The following is a 25,669-nucleotide window of genomic DNA, read 5'->3' on the forward strand; positions in this document are numbered from 1 at the left end:
CATCTTGGATGATGACATCCTTGACATAGCAGGAGGTAAAACTCAAAAATGTTCCACAAAAAGTCGAAAAAGGCCAGTCAAAAAATGACTGAGGGGTAGCTCTTCTCTCTGATCCAAGCTGGCTGGTGCGGAAAGAAAAGAACGGATGTTGGCTCACCTGGGTGACACCTATATAGGTACTGCAGTCATTTCCGACAAGGACGATGCCGGTGATGGACATGGAGCTGGCTGACACCACCTACTGGCGTGCAGGGGTATTGCTCACAAAAAATCTTCCAGATCCAGTCTGACGCCTGGGGAGAATTCACAGGGAAGGAATCTCTATTAGATTAGATTGTTATTTGTTGAATTACTGACATTCTTACAGTGCATGCATATCTCCTATTCAAAGGGACTGAAAAAAGTCAAAAGCATGTCTCAAGTACTTGCGACATAATAACAAGCTGTGTGCCTTTTTTCTCTCCTCTACTGCATTTGCAGCCAGATATGAGGAACTAGATAGCTCTCGGCTAGGATACTCGACCAAAAGAAAGCCTGCTGGCCCCTTAACTTTGACCTTTATTGTGGGCCAGCTGGAATTTAAAATAATAAAGCCCCCTTGCCAACTGCGCGTTGCTGCTCTTAATGAAAGCAGGCCATGTGCAGGCACTGCTGAATGTGTCCTGGTGTCTGAAAATTACACTGCAACAAGTTCAGCATAGTTCTGTGGGGCCCAACATCTTGGTAGGGTAGATGCCTTGAGAAAAGAGTTGGTGGACGCTGTCTACCCACGTTTACCCTCAACTTGTGCCCTGAGCATAACAGCGAAGCAAGATTCACTCTCTTGCAGAAGGCAGTAAGTGCAATCCTCCAGTTCCTCAGAACAGATCCTGCATCACAAAATTGTGCAAGCTTACATTGGTCACAGAACAATAACGGTTAAAGCATGAGTGACATATGGGCTGCAGGCAGATCTCTGTAGCCGGTGAATAACTTCTCTAGAGTGAATATGCAAGTTCTGACAACATTCTCACTTAGGTGATCTTCCACATCAACGTTCTGAAAATCCACCTGCTGCCACTCTGAGACCTGTTTTCATTGATTTGTTTTCTACATATAGAGTAATTGTAGTGCGCTAGTAGGTCATAGTTATTAAGAAAAGCCTTGCACCATCTAAGTAACTATGCACTAGTCAGACACGGGAACTGACCTATTCTAAAAGGTTGTGAATGGGCGTGCGCCAGACTGTGTGCAATCCCAGCCTCAGTGCTGCATCTTTTCAAAATGTTGAGGGTCGTCAGTGTCCCTTAGAAGACAAGCAGAAGAATAATAAGACATGCTCTAAAGCTGTGCAATCAATCATTCCTGGTTCTAGAATTAAACACACAAGCATTTAACATATGTTTAGACTTTTCACAAAGGGAATCCTTTCACAAGAAGGAAGAAGAGTTGTTTTTATTCTTATTTGTTATCAGGGCTGGAAATTCTCTAACATGCAATCACACAAATTCTGCTCCTTACCCTTTTACTTATCTGCAAAACGGCCGGATTGGACTCCTCATCAGAGGACCTTTTGTTGCTGTTTCAATGCAGTCATCAGTATTGCCCAGGGAGAAACAAAGACTGCGCAACAGCAGACCCTGACAATGGGCAAGCTGCAGCTTGTGCAACAGTACTGTGTAAATCACACATGCAAAAGTACTGTGTGATCACATATGTGCACAATCTCCAGATCAAAGCTCTCACCTCAACATTACAGGCATGGTCATGAAAAAGGGTGGAGTCAAAAGGAGCCTGGCACCACACACTTAGCTTCTCTGTGTTTTTTGCAGACCTGCACACGAGAAGCCAATTTAAAAGTTGCCATTCAGTTTTTCTTGATTACTTTTCTTACATGCCTTGTATTGGGACCTGCTTCACATCTATGCTTCCAATATCTGCACATGTCCAGTGGGCCACCTACCCACACCCAGACAATGTCTGCCTTTTTGAAGATAATCACCTCTTGTGGTCATGTTCTTAAATAAATCAAGCTAATACTGTGATTGCTGGCTTCTTCACTCCAAATATCTTGAACCTTAGTCACCAAAGTAGGCAGTGGGTGGCCACAACAACCGCATCAAGGGGCCACACCTCTGGGAACGTATACTGGAAAACGCAATGGCATAGTTTTCATTTACCACGTAACACCTAGGAATCTAAAATAACTGCATCTTAATGTTTCCCAATGTAGGAGATGGTAGGAGAGGAGACTCTTGATCTGGGAAGGGACGGTACATTTTGTTTCCTGAACCTCTCTGCAGCATTCAACAGTCTCACATCCCATCCTTATTAGGCAGGTAATAGATTGGCATCCAAGGATCCACTCTCCACTGGATCTGCTCCTCCACAATTTTAGGGGCCTCGAGCACCCCGTACTATAGTCCATATCCAGACACCAGATGTGATTTAGGGTCTGGGTCTTTCAAGTCTGTACTGGGGGTCTTTTGGAGTGCCCACTCCTCTGCACTGCCGTTCTTCCAGAAAGCTGTCTGTCACAGCAGGAGTAACTCCAGATCTGATAGCTCCACAACAAATGCCACGGGAATGACCAGAGGTTCACGCCTGAATGTCAGTCAAGTGATATGTGCATCAAAATGTTACCCCAGGGCCCCAACCCTATTCTTTATGATTCTCCTATCAGCCCTAGCTCTTTCCTGATATGAGTTAATGCCCCTTTCTAGTGACCTCTCCTTGAATCAAAGAGAGCACAGCTCCCTTTGAAGTGTACTAAAGAGCCTGGATCTTCTTTCTCCAGGTTATGTATCCTACCTACCTCTGAGGAATGCAGCAATTTACAAATCTGTCTGGAGGAAATCGTCTGCCTGCAAATGCTCCTCCAGTCAGCACGGAGTGTCGCAAAAACATAAGCCCATCCTTCATGTATTGTACCCTTTAAAGGCACACGTACACACACTGTAGACATGCAACCGCATGCACAGTACTACATACTAATTCCATGTAGGCCAAAGTTGAGTTAGGCATACAGCTGTGGAGCTTTACATGAGTGAGCCTGTATTCCTCACTCCAGTGACACAGGTAAAACGACCTGTTCACTCCTAATGATCACTACACAGTATGCTGCCATCACTGCGCTCCTGCTACAAAGCTACTGACAAAGGCAGTAGGCTTGCATCTCTATGAAGGAAGCGCTTTGGGTGCCACTGTCCGTTCAACGAAACTGCAATCTGTGAGAAAGGCTTATGTCATAATACACAATCACAATTCACACCAGGGATCCAGATATCATTGCAGCTGGGCAGTGGTGCATGTCTTTCTCCATGTGAGGAACTTTTCCATCCCAAAAGTGGGCTTTACAAAGTAACATATGATAACACTGCCACTAACACTAGTATCAGAAAAGAAACATTTTTAATGCACTTGAGGAGACTACTCCCCTGCTGTAGGGACAGCAGTAGGGGTATTTGGCCGAAAGGGTAAAACCAATTTTGCATCCTAAGTTTCCTGCTTTACCGGTTCTCCTACTTCCAGAACAAACAGTTTCTGAATCAAGAAAGGAGGGTTTCAATCAAACAATTTCATGTAAAGCGCGGCTACTCACAAAACAGGAGAAGCAAGAAGTGGGCCAGTCTACTGTAGGTAGGGGTAATGGGGTGTGTAGGGGGTGTATATTTAAAATTTACAAAAGAGGGAAACATGGCTAAAGTCCTGTCAATGATAGGGATTAAACTTCATGTTAATGTAAGCAACTAGTGAGAGAGACAAGGTGGTAATGATCATTGGAAATATATTGTAGGAAGCTGGCTTTTTATGTGGTGGGCCAATGTAAGGGAACATCACACAAAAAATGCCAGACAACCCCTGTTCGTTTAACACAGCTTACTTAATTAATCCCAAAAGCTCTATTTGTGGTAGTGTGGTCGGGCAGCTTAGGCTTATCAGAGGGGAGTGTTATGCATTTGCTGCATACACAGAGACAATAAATGACACACACACAAAGAACAGAAATCCAAGACCAATTTACAAAAACAATACAGATTTTTATATATTTTTAGAAATCAAGATCATCAGAATCAGATAAGTACTTTTGGAGTTATTGCTGTTAGAAGAAAACAGTAAAATGCACAAATAACACTTTTTGAGGCATGTGCCATGAATGCAATAATATTGTCCTAAAGGAGCAAACACCTATACTGCGAAAGCAGACTTGTAGTCCGAGTTTGGGGATACCCTTTGGAACTTAAGGTGTTAAGGGGGTCAAGGTCCAGAGAACCACCAGCAGTTTTAGTTAACCTTCCCTAGGGTGTCTCGTGCAGAGATGCTGGACATGTTGGTAGCCTCGAACGCTATACCTGTAGAAAGCAATCTGCACCTGTGAATACAGGCTGCAAATTGGGGTTAGGGGACAAGTCCTGCAGGACCCCAAGGGGGGGCTCGGCTCGTAAGGGTCTTTAGAGCAAGAGGATGCAGTCGGCTGGGATGAACCGAGGTTGTGGGGCTCGGGTACAGAGGCGATTGTTTGGTAGGTCAACTGCATTGGAGACTCTCACGGTTCTCGGTTTGACATGCAGAGGAGAAAGAAAAAATGCAGGACCACTCTGGTCGTGGATCTTCTCTGTGCTGAAGTCCCTCGACATGCAGGTGAGTTTTGGCATTGGTGGTGTCCAAGCTGGACACTCAACAAACCTTGATTGCTACAAGTGTGTAGGTACTCAGGGTATTGGTGCGGGGGGGGGGGGGGCTCCTGAAGGGTCTAGCGTCTTATAACTTAGCAGGGAGCTGCAGTGTTGACCTCCTACAGCCACGAAAACCTCCTCCTGAAGTGTTGCTCCCTTGGTGGGCCCATCGACCAAAAACATGTTGATTTGGGCAGATGCGGTCTGTGCCTTCCAATGCAGGGGACTGGGCTTCTCCACGCCAAGGGAGATTATAACTAGTAGTTGATGGGCTGGGCAGTCCTCCAAGTGCTGGGGGAGGATGCACAGCCGCAGGACGAGTCGGGTCTTTGCAATTGTTCAGAAGTAAGCAGCTAGGCAGGGTTTTACGCCAATTTCTGTGCAGGTCCTTGGTTCTCGTGGTGTCCTCTTCTTTGTCCTTCTTCAGTTCTCAGAGAGTCAAATCTCTCTCTTTAGTGTCGCGGTTGGTCGGGGAACCCTAAATGTACAAGTTACTTACCTTCGGTAACAAAATATTTGGTAGAGACATATTCTAGTTGCAGATTTCTTAACTTAGAATTTCCCCCAGGCGTCAGACTGGATCCGGAGATTTTTCTTCGAGCAATGCCCTTGCCCGTCGGTCCACTCCGCGGGCGTCATAGTGGCCGTGATGACATCGGTAGTAGTATATAGATGGCACCTTTGCGCAGTGACGTCAGTTCTTTACTTTCCACTCCACGCGCTGATCCGGACCAACTTCAACAGTTTTGGGAGATATTTGGTGCGTCGAGGATGTCCCCGAAGACTGGTTTCAAGCCGTGCGAGGACTGTCACCTCACAATGTTAGTGACGGATCCGCATCGGGTTTGTCTGTGGTGTCTCGAGTGCAACCACAACCCGAAGTCGTGCTCCGAGTGCCGGGCCATGCACCCGAAGGCCTTGAGAGAGTGGTTCCTCAAACTCATGGCCACCCGACACTCGACTCCGTGTAAGTCCCGGCCTCAGGGCAGGGATTGACGTTCCCCAGGTCTGGGGGGAAGCCATGGTTACATATCGGAGGCAGAAAAGGCTTTGATGCTCCTGGCGTTGACATGCTAAAGTCACTAGCCATCCTGCTGGAATAGGTGCAATCACCTTCTGGGGGGGCATGCATTTTTCCTGACCTCAGAGTGCAAACTCTCACCTGCAGGGGTCAGAAACTCATTTGTGGTGGCAGGCTAGACTATACCAATCAGCCAATACAGTAAGTGACTAGTAGGGATACAGGAGGCACCTCCCTCTGGGTGCATGTCATAATAAATTTGATACTGGCATCAGTACCGATTTATTACTTGAGGTGTTTGATACCAAACACCCATACTTTCAGGGAAGCAATCATGTAGAGGAGTACCTTGTAATGACCAGTGCCCAGTACATGTCCTCAAAATGGCTTCCTGAACACATACTATGCTTAGCATTGGAACTTGGCATCACAAAGGTACATCTGTTCATGTAGTCGTGCCCTTACACGTACTGTAATGCACCCTGCATTAGGGCTCTAAGGCAGGCTGTAGCGGTGCCTCACATGTACTACATGGAGTGTGAGTGGGCACTGCACACAGTGCAGTGTGGAGTGTGAGTGGGCACTGCACACAATGCCGTGTGCAGTGTTGTGTTTTCTGGATAGTTTGCACGATTTCACGCACCCTGCAATGGCAGTCTGCATGCAGTTTGTGTGGGGGTCCCTTTGGGAGGCACAATACCTGCTACAGTCCTGGGGGACCCTCTTTAGTACCAATCCCCTTGGTGCCAGGGGTACCATTAACTAGGGATTTACAGGGGTGCTAAAGGTCTTGCCAAATGAGTTACAATTGAACATTTGTCTTGTTTTTTTGAGGAAAGAAAACTGGCACTGGGCCTGGTTAGCAGGGACCCAATGCACTACCAATCAGCAACAGTATCACTGAGCAAAAAGTAGGGGCGACCATGCCAGAGAGTGGTACTTTTCTACAGATATGAATCACAGAATTAAGTTATGCAAATTAAAAAAAAACATGATTTCTTTAAAATGTACATTGTAAACATTCTGAAATGCACTGTAAATTATGTACCTTTCAAAACTAGGAACTTTGTTAGGATCATCAACATATCCAGACAATAACACATGAATACATTCCAAAAGGTGCAAAGGCTTCTTCATTCTGTTCCAAAAGGGGTCCTAAAGCAGGAATACACAAGACAAAGAGGACATTTTAAGAAACTGAGTTTACATTAAATTTAATTGTGCTGTGTCTAAGGATTTAACTGTGCTTTGAATCACAGGTTTGCAGGATGCTTCCTCATTTGCTTATACATGGATTAAGGTATACCAAAACACCACATGTGCAACTAAAACTAATCAATCATGAATTACAAGGTGAATTGTCATGTGCATTATTCTAAAAAATGGTATGTTCATACAAAAGCAAGTAGAAAACAGAATTACCTCTTACGCTGCCCGCTATAAGAAACCAATAATTTTGCTTTACACAAAAGCTATAGAATAAAATAAGGTAAAGATTAAAATTAAATAAAGCAAGGCTACTGAAAAATAGGACTGTTTACAGTACACTAAAAAACAAGAAGTGTGTCTATAAGAATTCTCTCTGTTCATTAAGAGATGCATCTTAACATGCAACAGTTAAAAAAGTAAACAAATGTTTCTAATTTTAGAACCTTCACCAAGAGAACGTCTCATTTTATCAAGTTACTGAATTACCATCAACTAGAAAATAAAAACAGGAAAATTGTGTAAAAACCATACAACCCTCAGCACCCCACCCCCCAACTGTGCCCCTTTTTGGGCTGTTTGGAGTAGTATGTGCTGAGGTCTCCATAGCTTTTTGTGCACATATGCTATACACGCCAAATCTGGGTCCTATTTTCCAACATCCTGGGGAGTCTAAAGGTGCCCAGGGTTTGTGGATTGCCCTGGAGGGGACTGAGAAAATAGGCATACCATCTTCCCAGCTTTCAGGAACATGCAGAGCTGAATCAAAACAGCAAATTTTGTACCACATTTTTAGCAGTTTTGTAAGAGGAAGCCTATTTTCCCTGTTTTTCGTGCTCTCAACCTACTTCCAATTTGTGGTGGAAACCAGTGTCAAACACATGACTGATCCAGAAAAGCTACAGATTTCTGCAAAATTCTGAATTCAGTAGGAGGTCAAATGTGTAGATCCCTCAAGGTTTTCTCAAGGAAAATAACTGTTGAAAAAAAAATATATTGAAAATGAGTAGGAACAAAAAGGCCACTTGTGACAAAATGTTCATCTGTAACTTTTGGTCACCATGGTTGACTGACAAAAGCAATATACCATTTCGTCCGCTAGACCCTTCTGGTTGCAGGGATATATAGGGTTTGTAGGTTTTCCAAGAACCCAAGGTACCCAGAGCAAATCACTGAGTTGCACCGTACAATGTCTTTTCATTGAATACGAAGCGAAATAGGCAAAATAGTGAAAAGTAGATAACAAGGAAACTTATGTTGTAGTAAAGTGCCACTGTTGGCATGATTACTCCCCCCCCCCCCACTTTTTTGCCTAGTGTTAATGCCAACTTTGATTTAAAGTGTGCTGGGATCCTGCTAGCCGGGCCCCAGAACCAGTGTTCTTTCCCAAAAACTCTACCTTTGTCTCCACAATTGGCACACCCCTGGCACACAGATAAGTCCCTTCTAAAAGGTACCCATGGTAGAGAGGGCGCTGTGGCCAGGAAATGTCCCCAAAGGCTGCAGCATATATTATGCCACCCTAGGGGACCACTCACCAAGCACATGTACACTGCCTTGCAGCTTGTGTGTGCTGCTGGGGAGAAAAAGGCAAAGTCGACATGGCACCCCTCTCAGGGTGCCATGCATACAAACCACTGCCTGTGGCATAGGTAAGTCACCCCTCTAGTAGGCCTTACAGCCCTAAGGCAGGGTGCACTATACCACAGGTGAGGGCATAGCTGCATGAGCAATATGCCCCTACAGTGTAAGTCCATTCTTAGACATTTTAAGTGCAGTGTGGCCATATTGAATATATTGTCTGGGACTTTCTCATTACGAACTCCACAGCTCCATAATGGCTTCACTGAATACTGGGAAGTATCAAACTTCTCAGCACAATAAACCCACACTGATGCCAGTGTAGGATTTATTGAAAAATGCACACAGAGGGCATCTAAGAGATGCATCCTGTATGTTAGCTAAACTGCTAGTGTAGGACTGACCGGTCTGTGCCAACCTGCCCCTTTCAGACAAGTTTCTGATTACATGGGGTGAAAGCCTTTGTGCACTCTGTGGTCAGAAACAAAGCCTGTCCTGGGTGTAGGTGCTTCACACCTCCCCCTACAGGAACTACAACATCTGGCGGTGAGCCTTAAAGGCTTAATCTCTTCGCTGCCAGGCCTTTTCCCCCTCCTGTGCCGAGCCTTTTTTTTGGCTATTTGGGGCACTTCGCGCTTAGGCCCTCATAACTTTTTGTTCACATAAGCTACCCTCGCCAAATTTGCGTCCTTTTTTTCCAACATCCTAGGGATTCTAGAGGTACCCAGACTTTGTGGGTTCCCCAGAAGGAGGCCAAGAAATTAGCCAAAATACAGTGAAAATGTAGTTTTTTTTTAAAAAAATGGGAAAAAGGGGCTGCAGAAGAAGGCTTGTGGTTTTTTCCCTGAAAATGGCATCAACAAAGGGTTTGCGGTGCTAAAATCACCAGCTTCCCAGCTTTCAGGAACAGGCAGACTTGAATCAGAAAACCCAATTTTTCAACACAATTGTGGCATTTTACTGGGACATACCCCATTTTTACGATTTTTTGTGCTTTCAGCCTCCTTCCAGTTAGTGACCCCAATCGGTGAGAAACCAATGCTGGATCCCAGAAAGCTAAACATTTCTGAAAAGTAGACACAATTTTGAATTCAGCAAGGGGTCATTTGTGTACATCCTACAAGTGTTTCCTACAGAAAATAACAGCTGAAATAAAAAAATATTGAAATTGAGGTGAAAAAAACAGCAATTTTTCTCCACGTTTTACTCTGTAACTTTTTCCTGCGATGTCCGATTTTTAAAGCAATATACCGTATATAGGGCTTGTAGGTTCATCAAGAACTCTAGGTACCCAGAGCTAATAAATGAGCTGCACCTTGCAATGGGTTTTTATTCTATACCGGGTAAACAGCAATTCATTTGCTGAAATATAAAAAGTGAAAAACAGGTATCAAGAAAACCTTTGTATTTACAAAATGGCCACAAGATAAGGTGTTGAGAAGCAGTGGTTATTTGCACATCTCTGAATTCCGGGGTGCCCATACTAGCATGTGAATTACAGTGCATTTCTCAAATAGATGTCTTTTTTTTACAAATGGCCTTACATTTGGAAGGAAAAAATGTAGAGAAAGACAAGGGGCAATAACACTTGTTTTGCTATTCTGTGTTCCCTCAAGTCTCCCGATAAAAATGGTACCTCACTTGTGTGGGTAGGCCTAGCGCCCACGAAAGGAAATGGCTCAAAACACAACGTGGACACATCCCATTTTTTCACAGAAAGCAGAGGTGTTTTTTTTTGCAAAGTGCCTTCCTGTGGATTTTGGCCTCTAGGTCAGCTGGCCCCAGAGGGGGTGGGGTGGGGGGGGGGGGGGAGGATAGGGGGTGTCTAGAAATGGCCTAAAATAAATATACCCCCCCCAGAGAGCGACCCTTGCCTATGGGGTCGCTCCCCTTGCCTGACATTGCCTGACATTGGCGCAAAAAAAAGATCCCCGGTGCCTAGTGATTTCTGCCCATCAGCCTAATTAAAATAGGTTGATCTGCCCCCCAGGGGGACGGAAATGGCCTAAAATAAATGTGCCCCCCAGGGGAACGACCCTTGCCTAAGGGGTCGCTCCCCTTGCGTGAAATTTGCAAAAAAAAAAAAAAAAAAAAAAAAAAAAAAAAACTCCCTGGTGTCTAGTAGTTTCTGTCCCCCTTGGGGGCAGATTGGCCTCATAAAAGTAGGCCAATCTGCCCCCAAGGAGGGCAGAAATGGCCTAAATATAATTTGCCCCCTTGCCCAAGGGGTCGCTCCCTCATGCCAATTTCATTAAAAAAAATAAAATCCCTGGTGTCTAGTGGCCGTTTTGACAGCCGGATTGCTTGCAATCCGGCTGCCAAAACGCTGAGAGAGACTTCAAAGGGAAGGAAATAACTTTCCTTCCATTTGAAGTCTCTCTGCCTCCTCCACGTGATCGGAAGAGAAATGCTTTTTTTTTGGAGGAGGCCCTCTGTGACAATCAGCGTGCGATCGCGCGCTGACATCACAGGGGGGGTGTTGGGGGGGTCAGGGTGGAAGGGGAAGGGCTTCCCCTTCCATCCCTGCCTTGGGGGAGTGGGGGGGAACCCCACAGAGGGAGCGCTACCGCTCCCTCTGGGCTCTGTGCCCAGGACGTAATGGTTACATCCTGGGCACACGAGCACTGTGCCACAGGACGTAACCATTACGTCCGCGGCACAGAAGGGGTTAAGCCTCGTATTACAGTGCCCCAGGGCACTCCAGCTAGTGGAGCTGTCCGCCCCTGGACAAAGATCCACTTTTGGCGGCAAGTCCGGTGGGAAAATTAGGGAAAACAGGGAGGAGTGACCACCCCAGCCAGGACCACCCCTAAGTTGTCCAGAGCTGAGGTGACCCCTCCCTGCAAAATCCTCCATCTTGGTTTGGAGGACAGGGATCAATAGGATTAGGTTTGTGCCCCCCTACCGAAAGGGAGTAGGCACAACGAGGGTGTAGCCAACCTCAGGGACAGTAGCCATTGGCTACTGCCCTCTGACCCCTAAAATTCCCCCATATCTCGGATTTAAGGGCCTCCCTGAACCCAGCTCACCATATTCCTGGCGACCTAACAAGAAGAAGGGCTGCTAAGCTGAGACCCCAGCGGAGAACAAGGAAGACGACAGCTGATTTGCCCCCAGCCCTTCCGTCCTGTCTCCTTCTTCAAAGACCCTGCAAAAGAACAGAGGCGCATCCAGCGGGACTAGCGACCTCTGCCAAGCTCCAACGAATTGCCCTGCACCCAAAAGGACGAAGAACTCCTATGGACAGCGGCCCTGTCCAAGAAGAAACCAACAACCAAGGACTTCCACCTCACTACGAATGCGCGAGTCCTAACCACTCTACACCCGACACCCACAGCCCATGTCCAGGTGGCCCAATCAGCTAGAGAGGATCACCAGGCGATTCTGAGCAAGTGCTCATCCTGGGTTGACCTCTCCACCCCTCCATGATGAAGTCTGCAGAGAGAATCCCGAGGACCCTCCTGACCACAAAAGCTCTGGACAAAGATATCTGATGCTCAAGGACCACTGCACCCGCAGCCCCAAGGCCTCGGAGAAACAGGCACCCAGTGCAGCCAAGTTCGGCAGACAGCCCTCCTCCCTGTCCAACCGGTGGGGTGCTGGAGACGCCCCCCATGGACCTCGCCTGCAGCCTCTGAGTGGCCCCCAGTGTCCCCTCTTAGAGAATCATTGGAGACCCGACATCTTGTTTGCACCCTGCACCCGGCTGCCCCAGTGCCACTGAAGGTGTATGCTTGGGGACTACCTGTGCCCCCCACCGCCACCCACCCAGTGCTCCACTAAACCCCCCAGGTCTGCCCTCTGAAGTCACGAGTACTTGCCTGCCTGCAGATCTGAAACAGAGTGCCCCCAGTCTCTATAGGAGCCCATGTTAATTTTGCCTACACTTTGACCTCTGCACCCGGCCGGCCCCATATTGCTGCGTTTGGGGTTGACATGAACCCCAACCTGTAGACTTCCTAACTCCTGGAGACTGGAACTGTAAGTGTTGTACTTACCTGCAAAACAATCTAACTTTTCTTCCCCCCAGTAACTGTTTCTGAAAACTGCAGCGTCCATTTTTAAAACAATTTATTGCCAATATTTAAAGAACTGCATAACTTATCGATTTCAAACTAAGTACTGTTGATACATGTGTGAAATACAAAACCTTTAATGTATTTACCTGCAACTTGAATCTTGAGGTTCTAAAAATAAATTAAGAAAATATATTTTTGCCATATAAAAACCATTGGTCTGGAGTTAAGTCTGTGTGTACAGCAAATGCTTTGCACTACCCTCTGATATGCCTAACTGCTCGACCACCCTACCAGAAATAAGCGCATAAGAATTATCTACTTTAGCCTCTGTTAAACCTCTGGGGAACCCCTGGACTCTGTGAACACTATATCTCACTTTGATATAGTAGATACAGAGCCAGCTTCCTACACACGTATTTCTTAAATGGGCACAAGATATAGAGTTTAGGACCAGTGGTTATTTCTATATATCGGAATTTGTGGGTACCCATATTAGTATATGATTTGGAGGGTATTTTTCAAAATGTCATCTTTCTTTTACAATGGCTTACACTTGAAAGGCATACATGCAGCGAAATCCAAGTGGTAATAAATGTTCTACTCTTCTGTGTCCTAACAAGTCTCCCAATAAAAATTGTACTTTTGTGGGTAGGCCTAGTACCCGCAAAAAGAAACAGCCCAAAACACAACATGGACACAGCGCATTTTTCCACCAAAAACTGACCCTCTTTTTCCAATGTGGGTAGCTCTAGGTTTTGGACCCTAGCTCAGACAGCACCTAGGGAAACTTAGTAAACCTGTACATTTTTTTTAAAAACAGACACCTAGGGGAATCCAAGATGGCCTGACTTGTGTGGATCCCATGGGGTTCTTTTATACACAAAGCCCTCCAAACCTTCAACTTTGCCTGAAATCATGCATCTTACATTTTTGTGATGAAAACTTACGAAATCTGCAAGAATCCAGAAAATTCCTACCACCCAACCTTGCCCCACCTGTGGCAATAAATACTCTGCTCCACTTGCATAGCTGGGCTTAGCGCTAGTGACAGGAACGAATCCAATCATGGTAAACAGAAGTCTCCATGCAAGGGCTCCCATTGTCCTTATCTGGTAGAGACAATATCTAGTTGCAGATTCCTTACCTTAGAATTTTCCCCAGCCGTCAATCTAGATGTGGAGATATTTCTTGAGCCGTACCCCTGTGCGCCGTTAGTTGGGGTCGATCCTATCCGTGTCTTTCGTCAGCATCATGATTGCCGGATATGATGTTGTGAGTCCTATACAGGCGCCTCCCTGGCGCGCTGATGTCACTTTCTTTTCACAACTTTCCATGACAGAAGCTCAAAGCCATGAACAACACTGACCACTGTTGCGTCAAAACTAAGGGCCCTAAAAAGTGGATTCCCTGCCCCTAGAAATCAGGTTGCAGAGGGGAGAGCATGGGTGGGTCGGTAAGGAATCTGCAACAAGATATTGTATCTACCAGATAAGGTGTTACAGAAAGTAGGTAACTTGCCCATCTGATACAGACATCTAGTTTCAGATTCCTTACCTTAGAATAGATACCCAAGCAATAACATCCCCGGAGGTGGGTCTGCGAACCAAGATCACACCAGAAAGTCCAACAGCACTGAGTGGACAAAGTGCCTAGCTCAACGGACCTGACAGTTCAGGAAGTAGTGTTTAGTAAAGGTGTGCAGATATACCCATGTTGCTGCCCCACAGATGCCCAAGACTAGAACTCTGCGTGCTAAGTGGTTGAAGTTTTGGCTCTGGTAGAATAAGCATGCAAACCCTCAGGTGGTTGCTTCTTAGCCACTGCGTAGCACATTTCACTGTAGAGTACAACCCATTTGGATGGCTCACTTCTCCCCCTTTCTTCACCCCTACATAACCACCAAAGTGTTGATCATCCACTCGGAACTCTTTGGTACAATCAAGGTAGAACACCAACGCTCTTTAAGAGTCCAGCTGGCAGAGTCTCTCCTCTTCCTTAGAAGGATGTGGGGGTGCGTAAAAAGTAGGCATGGTAATGGACTGGCCTACATGGAAGGACGTGACCACTTTCGGTAGAAAGGAGTCCTGAGTGCGAAGCACCACTTTGTCAGGATAGATGGAAAGGTAAAGCAGCTTAGATGACAGTGCCTGCAGCTCAGTCACCCTGCGGGCAGATATAATGGCCATAAGGAAGGCTGTTTTCAAAGTGAGAGGCCTGAGAGGAGCGCACATCACGAATGTCAAAACCAAATTCAAATTCCATTGTGGCATAATGAATGGGGATGAAGGAAACACATCAGTAAGGCCTTTAAGGAACCTATTTACAAATAAGGATTTAAACAAAAAAGGTTGATCAGGCAACCTTAAAAAAGCAGAGATTGCAGACAATCTTTGAGAGTGCACAGTGCAGAGTTTTGCTAGATCAACAAATGTATAAGTAACTGGACTTCAGAGAGAGAGAGAGGGGCAGAAAGGGGTCAACAGACTTGTCTGTACATCATGCAACACATTTTTCCAATGACAGGCGTGTACCGTTTTGGTGGAGGGACGCCTGGCTGTTAAGATTACTTAACAGACTTCAGGCAGAAGAGTGAAAGCTGTCAACTGTTGCCGCTCAATCACCACGCAAGAAGGCAGAGAGTGAAGAAGGCGGAGAGAACCCTCTACTGCTACTGCAACAGAAGATCCTTCCGAAGGGGCAGTCTGATGGGAGGATCGATGGCCATGCTCAATAGCTTGGGATTCCAGACTCTGTGCCCAGTCCATTCTCATAAGGATTACTTGGGCTCAGTCGTCCTTGAACTTCTTGAGAACTCTGGGCAGAAGTGGTATGGCTGGAAAGAGTTACAGGATGCCTGAGTTCCACTCCAGATGAAAAGCATTGCCAAGCAATTACCACCTTGGAAACTCCAAAGCACAATACTGCTGACATTGCACGTTCTCTTTGGAGGAGGCAAACAGATCTAAATAAGGCTCTGCTGAAAGCAACCTTGCGCCACCTCGGGATGGAGATGCCATTTGTGATCGGCTAAGCAATGATACTCAGAAAGCCTGCCAGATGTTGAACCATCAGGGAAATGTCCTGTTATTCCAGCCATGCCCAGAGCCTCTTGACAAAAGGTCCACAACCCCACCGACCTGCTTATTGCAGTACCACATCGTGGTGGTGCTGTCTGTGAACACCTGCACTACCTGCCCTTTGAGAGAAGGAAGAAATGCTTTCAATGCTAGTCTGATTGTCTGGAGCTCCAACAGGTTGATGTGAAGTCTGGATTCCGCCAAAGACCAGATACCCCTGATCTTCACCTCTCCCAGGTGCCCGCCCCATCCCAGGAGTGACAGATCTGGCACTACAGTCAGATCTGGTTGGGGAAGGGAGAGGGATCTGCCTCTGACCCAACTGCAGTGCGGTAGCTACCACTGCGGATCTCATGCAGTTCCCTCCAAGATCTGGACCATGGAGGAGAGATTCCCCTGATGCTGCACATACAGGGACTTCAGGTCACAAGGCAGAGCTTTCATATGGCATGTGTCACCAGCAGGAGGCAGAAGGCCATGAGATCCAGCAGCCTCAGTCACTCTCACCGAAATCCAGGATAGAGGCTGAAACATCAGTATCATAGCCCGAATATCTTGTACGCGCCATATGGTAGGATAAGTGCTAAATTGCACTGTGTCCAGAACAGCTGTGATGAATAAGAGCGTCTGAGAGGAAGGGAGGTGTGACTTTGGCACGATTATAGTGAACCCCAGTGAATGCAGGAAGTTCACAGTAGTGTGGAGGTGGGAGACGACAGCCTGGGACAAGCTTGACTTCAACAGCCAGTCATCGAGATAGAGGAAGACAAACTCCTGATCTGTGCAGATGAGCTGCGACCACCGCCATCACCTTGGTGAGCACCTGAGGGATGCTGTTAAGTGAACTGAAAGTGCTTGTGGCCTACAACTGAACTGAAAGTAACGTTTGTGGGCAGGCAGGACAGGATTGTGAAAGTAAGCGTCCTGCAAGTCCAATGCTACCATTCAGTCTCCTGGGGCAGATAGAACATGAGCCAGAATGAGCATTTTGAACTTCTGCTTCTTGATGAAGAGATTGAGGGACCGTAGGTCTAGGATAGGGTGGAGGCCCTTGCCCATTTTGGGCACCAGAAAGTAGCAGGAATAGCAACCATAACCTGCTTCTGGCACAGGGATCCTCTCCATGACTACCTTGGCCAAGAGCCATAACCTTATCGCGGAGAAGTGCTGAGTGATCTTCCACCATCTGATTGTAGGAGGGTGGCACTGATGGAAGGGTAGTCTTGAAGAGGGGGGGGGAAGAGTCCCTTTGGCTAACTGCAAAACCCACCTGTCTGACGTGATGGACTGTCAGCGGGGCAGGTGATGGCGGGTCCAGCTTCCAAGTGTTCCCTTGTGGAGAAACGCCAGACTAGGAAGCATTAGAAGGCAGCTGTGTGTTTTGGAGGGTGTTTTGTGTTATGGCAGACTGGCCATACCACTGACTCCCTGATCCAAGAGAACAGTGGATCCCATGCATCTGGCTGGGCAGTATGCATGGCACAGTGGCTGGAGGACATCGGACGTGGCTGGGAGCCCATTCCGTAGCCACAAAAGGGGCGAAAACCAGATTCAGGGGGACGAGAGGCCTCCACGAGAATCCTTGAAGCACTCGAGCGCTGAGTCTGCTTTCTCTCCGAAAGAGATGGGGGCCATCAAAAAGCATGCCCAAAAGGTTACCTCGGACATAACCCGAAAAGCAAGACGTTCTCAACCAGGAACTGTGGATGCAACTGATCTGAATGTATGATGGAACAACTAATGCGACAACCACGCATGCCTGAACAATGCAGTCAGAACAACAACTGTGTTGTTACCACAAAGGCCTTTACCACACATGCCTTTACAACGATTTTTTGTTGTAAAAGCATGTGTGGAAACGGCATGTGTGGTTCTAGCATGCCACCCACCACCCGCCCTGAGGCACAAAAGTTCCCCACCCCTAATACTAAAACTACCCTGAACCCCCACTCCCGCTCTTAAATACAAAAGTACCCCAAAACACCACACCCACCCTGAACCCTAAAACCTTCCCCGACCCCCGCTCCTGAAAACAAAACTAACCTGACCCCCAACCGCCTCTAAAAACAAAACTACTCCGACCCTGCCCCTAAAAACAAAACTACCCCGAACCCACTACACCGTCCCTAGAAACAAAACTCCTCCGACACCCCCTACCCACTCTGGGCCCTAAAACCTTCCCCGACCCCACCACCCGCCCTAAAAACAACCGACCCCCCACCCCTAAAAACTAAACTACGCTGATTCCCCCCACCCACCCTGAGCCCGAAAACCTTCCCGACCCCTCACCCGCCCTATCAACAACTGACCCCCAACACACCCCCAAAAAAAACTGACCCCCACCACGCCCCTAAAAACATAACTACCAGACCCCCCAGCCGTTACTCCACCCCACCCCTAAATACTACCCCCAACCCTGCCTCCAACCCACTTGCCTGACCAAACTACCCTGACCCCCCAACCGCAACTCCTAAAACAGAAATTAACCTGATCCCGCTCCTAAAAACTAAACTAACTCGAGCCCCACCCTACCCCTAAAAACAAAACTACCCTGACACCCCCCACCCACCCTGAGCCCTAAAACTTTCCCGACCCCCACAATAAAAACAACCAACCCCCCGCGCCCTGCCCCCAAAAACAAAACTATCTGGATCCCCCGCTCCTAAAAACAAAACTACCCGGATCCCCCGCCCCTAAAAACAAAACTACCCCGATAACCCCACCCACCCTGAGCCCTTAAACCTTCCCGACCCACCCGCCCTAAAAACAACCAACCCCTTACCCCTGCACCTAAAAACAAAACTACCCCGGCCCCCCACCCCTAAAAACAAAGGCGCTGTCCTGGTTGGAGGGTGGTGACTCCTTATTTTTCTCATTAACTCATCCAGCCTTGCCGCCAAAAGTGGGGGCAGTGGCCGGAGGGGTGGGCATCTCCACTAGCTGGGATGCCATGGGGCGCTGTAACAAAAGGGGTGAACCTTTGAGGCTCACCGCCAAGTGTTACAGTTCCTGCAGGGGGAGGTGAGAAGCACCTCCATTCAGTACAGACTTTGTTCCTGGCCACAGAGTGACAAAGACACTCTCCCCATGTGGCCAACAACTCGTCTGGTTGTAGCAGGCTGCCAGAAACTGGTCAGCCTAGCGCTAGGAGTCGGACTGGTACTCAGGGGGCATGTCTAAGATGCCCTCTGGGTGCATTTTACAATAAATTTCACATTGGCATCAGTGTGCTTTTATTGTGCTGAGAAGTTTGATATCAAACTTCCCAGATTTCAGTGTAGCCATTATGGAACTGTGGAGTTCGTGTTTGACAAACTCCCAGACTATATACTCTTTATGGCTACCCTGCACTTACAATGTCTAAGGTTTTGCTTAGACACTGTAGGGGCATAGTGCTCTTCCACATATGCCCTCACCCGTGGTATAGTACACCCTGCCTTAGGGCTGTAAGGCCTGCTAGAGGAGTGACTTACCTATGCCACAGGCAGTGTGAGGGTGGCATGGCACTCTGAGGGGAGTGCTGAGTGAGGGGGCCCCAGGGTGGCATAAGACATGCTGCAGCCCTTAGAGACCTTCCCTGGCCACAGGGCCCTTGGTACCAGGGGTACCATTTACAAGGGACTTATCTGTGTGCCTGGGTTGTGCCAATTGTGGAAGCAAAGGTACAGTTTAGGGAAAGAACACTGGTGCTGGGGCCTGGTTAGCAGGGTCTCAGCACACTTTCAATCATAACTGGCATCAGCAAAATGCACAAAGTCAGGGGGTAACCATGCCAAGGAGGCATTTACTTACACATGGTGACTATTTCTTAGAATGTCAGCTATTTTATTATAAAAACACCCCTTTGTCCCAGACACGTTAGAGGGAGATTCCGGCCAGATGACCACGACTGCATGCTGATTGATGACCGCTTCGCTGCAGCTACCTGCCTAGACGGCCGGACCACTGATCCACATGGCGACGGTGTCTCTCTAGACCACAGGCTTCTTCCTCCAGGTAAAAGGGATGATGTACCCCCAGGGGGAAAACATGAATGGCAGATTAGGCTTATTATGCTGTGCTCAAACATGGTTTAGGTAGGAGAAATGTGTACATCACTCCTAGTGGTCATATGGTAGGACTGTTCTTGTGTTTTACTCTGTTAGTTACCTAAATGCTTTAATTGTGTTTTATCATCCTAGTTTTTGTAATACATGCCCTTTTATCTAAAATGCAGTTACTTCAATAAATCCTTATTGAACTATATCCTGCCTCTGTTGTCTTTGCCTGTATGAGACCTTTGGTAACTGAGAGAAAGGTAAAGGATCTGATCGACCACGATTCCCCAGATGAGCCTTCTTGTCATGTGCCTGGTTGCCACAATCATCTCGGCCAGAGGTGAGGCGCTGCTAGTTAGCTGGAAAACCTGGATTAGGCAGACAGGCATCATGTGGAATTCTACTTAGTAGCCACAATCTATGTGATCCGGTCTCCCAAATCCAGTAGCCAAATTAGCATAATGAGAACCTACGTGACAAAACTGCTCAGAACGATAAATCCAAAGTAGTAGCAGTACTTTATCTACCCTTAAATGTACCCAGGGCTTACCTTAGAGATTTCTCCTGCAAAGGCTAACTACCCTGGCATGGTTGCTGACTGGTTCTGTCCAGCCTGCCACCTCCAGACACCCAATCTACAAACCTTGGGGGAGAGCGCTGTGTCTCTGCTTTGTAAAACAATGCTCTTCCTGGGTGGAGGTGCTAACACACCTCCTTCAGGAATGTGCACTGCACTAGCAGCAAGCTTGAAAGGGCTTACTGCCTTTGAAACTCAACCCCCAGGCCTGCTGCTAGCAGCAGATGGTCAACCCCTTTGCAAACCTCCACTTTTGGCGAGAGCAAATGCAGGAAACCACACAAAGGGTAGGAGGAGTGGTCCCGCCTGGCATGCACCACCCCTATTGTGTTGCCTGCAAGATGGGCACTCCATTTCATTTTCCCCCATCTTAGATGGAAGGAAAATACCCAATCAGGGATATGGAAGTGACCCTTCCCACAGGAAGTGGTCACTGTAGTGGGTGTAGTCACCCAAAGGTAAGTGTCCCATTGCACACTACCATGTTCCCCCTAAAACGCCCAGTAAATACAGTATATAGTGGGCACCCCTAGACCAGATACTCGGATTTGAAGGACAAGAAATCTAAGGCACGAGAACTGAGGACCTGCTGTACAAAGAAACCAATGGCAAACCCTGTCTGCTGCACACAGGACCCGACAATCGCCGCTGAGGAGCTGCTGGACAACTGGACTGACCCCCAGAGGGCCTCCAGGCTTCGCCAATCACCCAAGAACTTCCACCTGAGGTACCACTCTGCAACAAAGAATAAACCAGTAACCCAGTGAGGGTCACTTCACTGTCCAGCCGCTAACTCTTGTACCGGAAGTTGCAGCCAGACCACACTTCAACGACCATTAAGACAAACCCTGCAAGTGTGCCATGTTTGGTGGCACTGAGCCCTCCAGTGGCCGAACCGTACCAATACCCTGGGTACTGGTCAGTTGACGTCGGGCAACAGGAGCCCGTCTGGGGCTGAAAAAGGACCAGGAGGAAGGCCCAGCTGAGAGACTTCAGTAACACCCCGGACCTCCCGCCAGAGTGCCCCCGTTGTTCTGAAAGCAACCCTTGAAGTGACTTACCGCCAGATCCAAAGGGCATCTTTATGCACAGCTCCTGACTAAACAATTCGCTCTGCACCCAGCCGCCCTGTGCCCTGCAGTGAATAACCTTCTGTGCCCTAAGGGTCCCTCACCCCTTGCGACTATGACACTCCTCCATGGGGACCCCAAGGAACTACCTCTAAACTTATGTGTGCAGTGCTTTTCCAAGTGGTCCCCTGCAGTGGCCCTGAATTAACTCCAGAGACTTTTCACTGCGGCTCCGGCCAGAACAAGACGCCACCCGGACTTCTCTAGATGGTAGAGCCTACCCACCGACGACCTCAACCAAACGGCAAAAGGAGAACTTGGTAAAGCAACTGTGATTTTAAACAAATTTTTCAAGGGCACTTTCTATTGATTCCTATGGTGCGTAATTATGCAAAAAAAGTCTATTTTTTCTTAAACTTCAAAAATCCATATCTCAAAAAGTACTTAACCAATTTCGGTGATCTTGGTCTTAGTTACATAAAAATCTACATACAGGGCCAGCCATCTTTTTTGGTAACTAGAAAGTACAGAGAATAGCACCCCTGTCTTAGTTGTCGCTCTGGTACCAGTTCCACTGTTGACACTCTGGCATCAGTTCCACTGACCCTTTCTGCAGCAGGCTATTCACCTCCTGCTGCACAATCTGCCGTTTGCCTGACAGAACCTGAGAGGAACAGGAAGGGCAGGTGTGGGGATGCTGACGAAAGAGTGGGGATTACCCCGTTTATAAAATCTCCAAGTCCTAGTGGTACAAAGTGATAGCCTTCCAGACCTGTAGAAAATGGGACAGCTTTCCTCCCTCTGGCACAGTCTGATTCCCTTCCCAGGCATACTATTGCTCCTTCCCTGGTAGATCTATGGAAGAGGACGGAGGGAGTTGTTTTGCACAACTCGTTTTTTTTTTTTGTTCAATTCTGCTGTACAAAGTGTTTCATCCGCTATTGTTGACCTGGTATGGAAGCCTGTGGAAAATGAAGAAAGCTTCTTAAAAGAGGAAAAGGATTTATTCTGCACTGCAAACCCAAGGTGCGTGCTTTTGCCCTATATTTCTTAAAAACACTAGTGGGCTGTAGAAGCCTTCTGTACAAGCAGCCTCTCTCCATCGAATGATATCCAAAAGGGTATTCTGGACAAGTGAGAAACCTGTAGACCTGAGACATGCACAGTGTTTCAAAGTTACTAATATAATGTCTGCGGTGTCCATGCCAGCACATACCATGTGCATAGCAGTAACCTGGCCATCCTTGAAACCCTAGGAAAGTGGTCTTCTAGATGATCAGCAAGGTTTGAAATTATCATGGGCGGATCCATCAAGAAGGCTTTATCCCATGGCGCAGGCCTATAATGTCAACCAGTTTCTCTTGACTGCCTCATTGAAGTAAACAAAAAGTGGTGAATGGGATGCTTGAACGAATCCCAGCCACTCATCATAGCTAGGGGATGCATCCCAATCCATCATTCTTTCGTCCCCATACCACCTCATATTAAAACCAGGGATATACAAATCAGTCTTGATCCTGCTCCAACAGGAACAGTCCACCTCAAACTGCCAGGAGAAAGTTCTCTCTGAACTGGAACACAAGAAACCCAAGGCATATTTTGCCCTAGTTGGGACTCTTCAGTTGGTGGAGCTTGGTTCCAGTTGCACAGTGAGCAAGGAACTCACGCCTAGGAATACTCATCCTACTTCGGGTATCACACTGAAGTAAACAAAAAGTGATGTGTAGGATGCTTGAATTATTCTAATCGACTGATAATTACTTGGGGTGTACCTCAGACCATCATCTATCGAGACAGGGCACGAGGAGACTCTGACTTACCTAATTCTGAAGTTTGACGAGAAGGTGGGTGCTTGGTTTCTGTGTCTTCTCTTCTTCTGTGAAGATTTGCTGGATGCAACAACCTCTAAGTTGAACACAACTGCGACCTCATTCTACAGCGCTACATAGGGCCATCTTCAGAGGGTCAAATAAAGTTTGACTCTGCTCTTTCATGGCCTGAGTGAATATGCTGACAGAGGTCACATAGCGACGTATTGTGTCACAAGCTGATGCACAAAAGGCAGTTGGCGTGTGGGTCAGTTGCACAGATGACTAGATTGAAGCCTGACCTTTTCAGAGGTGAGTTATCCCTACAGCACCAGTGATAAAAAAATTCTGAGAAAAAATTCTATTCACACATATTTTAATAACAACAATGAACGATTCGAAAGATGTAGAAAAAACTGAACTGACGTAAAGGTATTGGTCCTGGCATTATATGATGATGATGATGCTGTCATTATGACCTTATGTCGAATGGAGCAAGTGCCCTCTACAAGTACCAGAGAGCTATTACAGAAGTTTCTGCACCAGTCAATGGAAATAAATCTGCAGGTAGAAGTATACATACAAAAATAATTGCGCCCTCTAAGCCCATCTTATCATTCAGACGTTTTACCAGAGATACTTGGTTGACAGTGTCAGATGCTGCAGACAAAGTTCAGGAGAAGCATTAGGCCGCATCAGTGACTGTCTTAGATGTACAACTTACTTACCTTTGGTAACAAAATATCTGGCAGAGGCATATTCTAGTTGCAGATTCCTCACCTTAGAATTTCCCCCAGGTGTCAAACTGGATCTTGAGATTTTTCTTCGAGCAATACCCTTGCGCATCGGTCGACTCTGCGCGTGTTGTCACCGTGATGACATGGGCAGTAGTACATAGACGCTGCCTCAGCTCAGTGACGTCAGTTTCTTTTAACATCTTTCCACGCCAAATCGCAGAGCCGCTAAGAACACAGATTGGTGCGCCAGAGCTAAGGACCTGAAGGGGGGGAATCTCTGTCCCTAGAAATCAGTTTGCAAGCGGGGAGGATGAGTGGGTGTAGGAAGCTGGCTGTCTATATACTATATCAAAATGAGACAGTGTGCACAGAGTCTAGGGGTTCCCCAAATGGCTTGATAGAGGCAATAATAGATAGTACTAATGCTCCATTTGTGGTAGTGTGATCGAGCAGTTAGGCTTATCAGAGGGTAGTGTTAAGAATTTGTTGTACACACACACACACAGGCAATAAATGAGAACACACACTCAAAGACTTAACTACAGGCCAATAGGTTTTTATATAGAAAAATATTATTTTCTTAATTTATTTTTGAACCACATGATTCAGATTGCAGGTAAGTGCATTAAGTGTAATGGACTTTGCATAGGTATAGTTAGAACTTTGAATCAAAACAGTAATGTGTGCCTACTTGTGTCCCCCCCTCAGTGCTCTACAAAACCCTCCTGGTCTGCTCCCTGAGGACGCAGGTACTTACCTGCTAGCAGACTGGAACCAGAGCACCCCTGTTCTTCATAGGCACCTATGTGTGTTGGGCCCTCCTTTGACTTCTGCACCTGACTGGCCCTGTGTTGCTGGTGCTGTGGCTTTGGGGCTGCCTTGAACCCCCAACAGTGGAATTCCTATGCCCAGTAGACTGACTGTGTAAGTGCTTTACTTACCTGAGAAGACTAACCAAACTTACCTCCCCCAGAACCTGTTGATTTTTGCACTGTGTCCACTTTTAAAATAGCTTATTGCCATTTGAACCAAAACTGTGTGTACTACTGTTTTAAATCAAAGTTCTATACTTACCTGTGTGGAGTACCTTGCATTTTATGTACTTACCTTAAATCTTGAATCATGTGGTTCTAAAAAAAAAAAAAAAATAAGAAAATACATTTTTCTATATAAAACCTATTGGCCTGGAATTAAGTATTTGAGTGTGTGTTCCTCATTTAATGCCTGTGTGTGTACAACAAATGCTTAACACTACCCCCTGATAAGCCTACTGCTCAACCACACTACCACAAAATAAAGCATTAGCATGATCTATTTTTGCCACTATCAACCTCTAAGGGGAACCCTTGGACTCTGTGCACACTATCTCTCACTTTGAGATAGTATATACAGAGCCAACTTCCTAACCAGATATTTTGTTACCGAAGGTAAGTAACTTGTACATCTGATAGAGACTTGTAGTTGTAGATTCCTTACCTTAGAATAGATACCCAAGCAATGTCATCCTCGGTGGTGGGCTGCGAACCAAGATCATACTAGGAAGTCCTGCAGGACCGAACAACCAAAGTAGTCATCCCGACAGACCGGACTGTCCAGGCAGTAGTGTTTAGCAAACATGTGCAGGGACGCTCATGTTGCTGCCAGGAAGATATCCAGGACAGTAACTCCGCATGCTAATGCAATGCCAGCAGCAGTTGGTCTGGTGGATTGAGCATGCAAGCCCTCAGGGGGTTGCTTCTTGGCCAAAGCATAGCACATCATGATGCAAAGAAGTACCCATTGAGAGATGGTATGTTTTTGAACCACCTTTCATTTCTTCGCACCCACATACCCAACAAAGAGTTGAACGTCCACCCGGAAATCTTTAGAACGATTAAGATA

General features: G+C 46.9%; 1 protein-coding gene across 2 annotated transcripts in view; it reads right to left on the bottom strand.

Annotated features, from left to right (window-relative positions):
- Positions 1 to 25,669, bottom strand: part of NUP155 (nucleoporin 155) — a 546,729-nt gene that overhangs the window by 42,569 nt on the left and 478,491 nt on the right. For both annotated transcript variants that reach the window (XM_069221247.1, XM_069221245.1), the window contains one exon: positions 6,725 to 6,831. In XM_069221247.1, coding sequence (XP_069077348.1) covers positions 6,725 to 6,831 — 107 coding nt within the window. The remainder of the gene's footprint in view (positions 1 to 6,724; positions 6,832 to 25,669) is intronic.

Source organism: Pleurodeles waltl, chromosome 1_1, assembly GCF_031143425.1.
Source record: "Pleurodeles waltl isolate 20211129_DDA chromosome 1_1, aPleWal1.hap1.20221129, whole genome shotgun sequence".
Taxonomy (NCBI): domain Eukaryota; kingdom Metazoa; phylum Chordata; class Amphibia; order Caudata; family Salamandridae; genus Pleurodeles; species Pleurodeles waltl.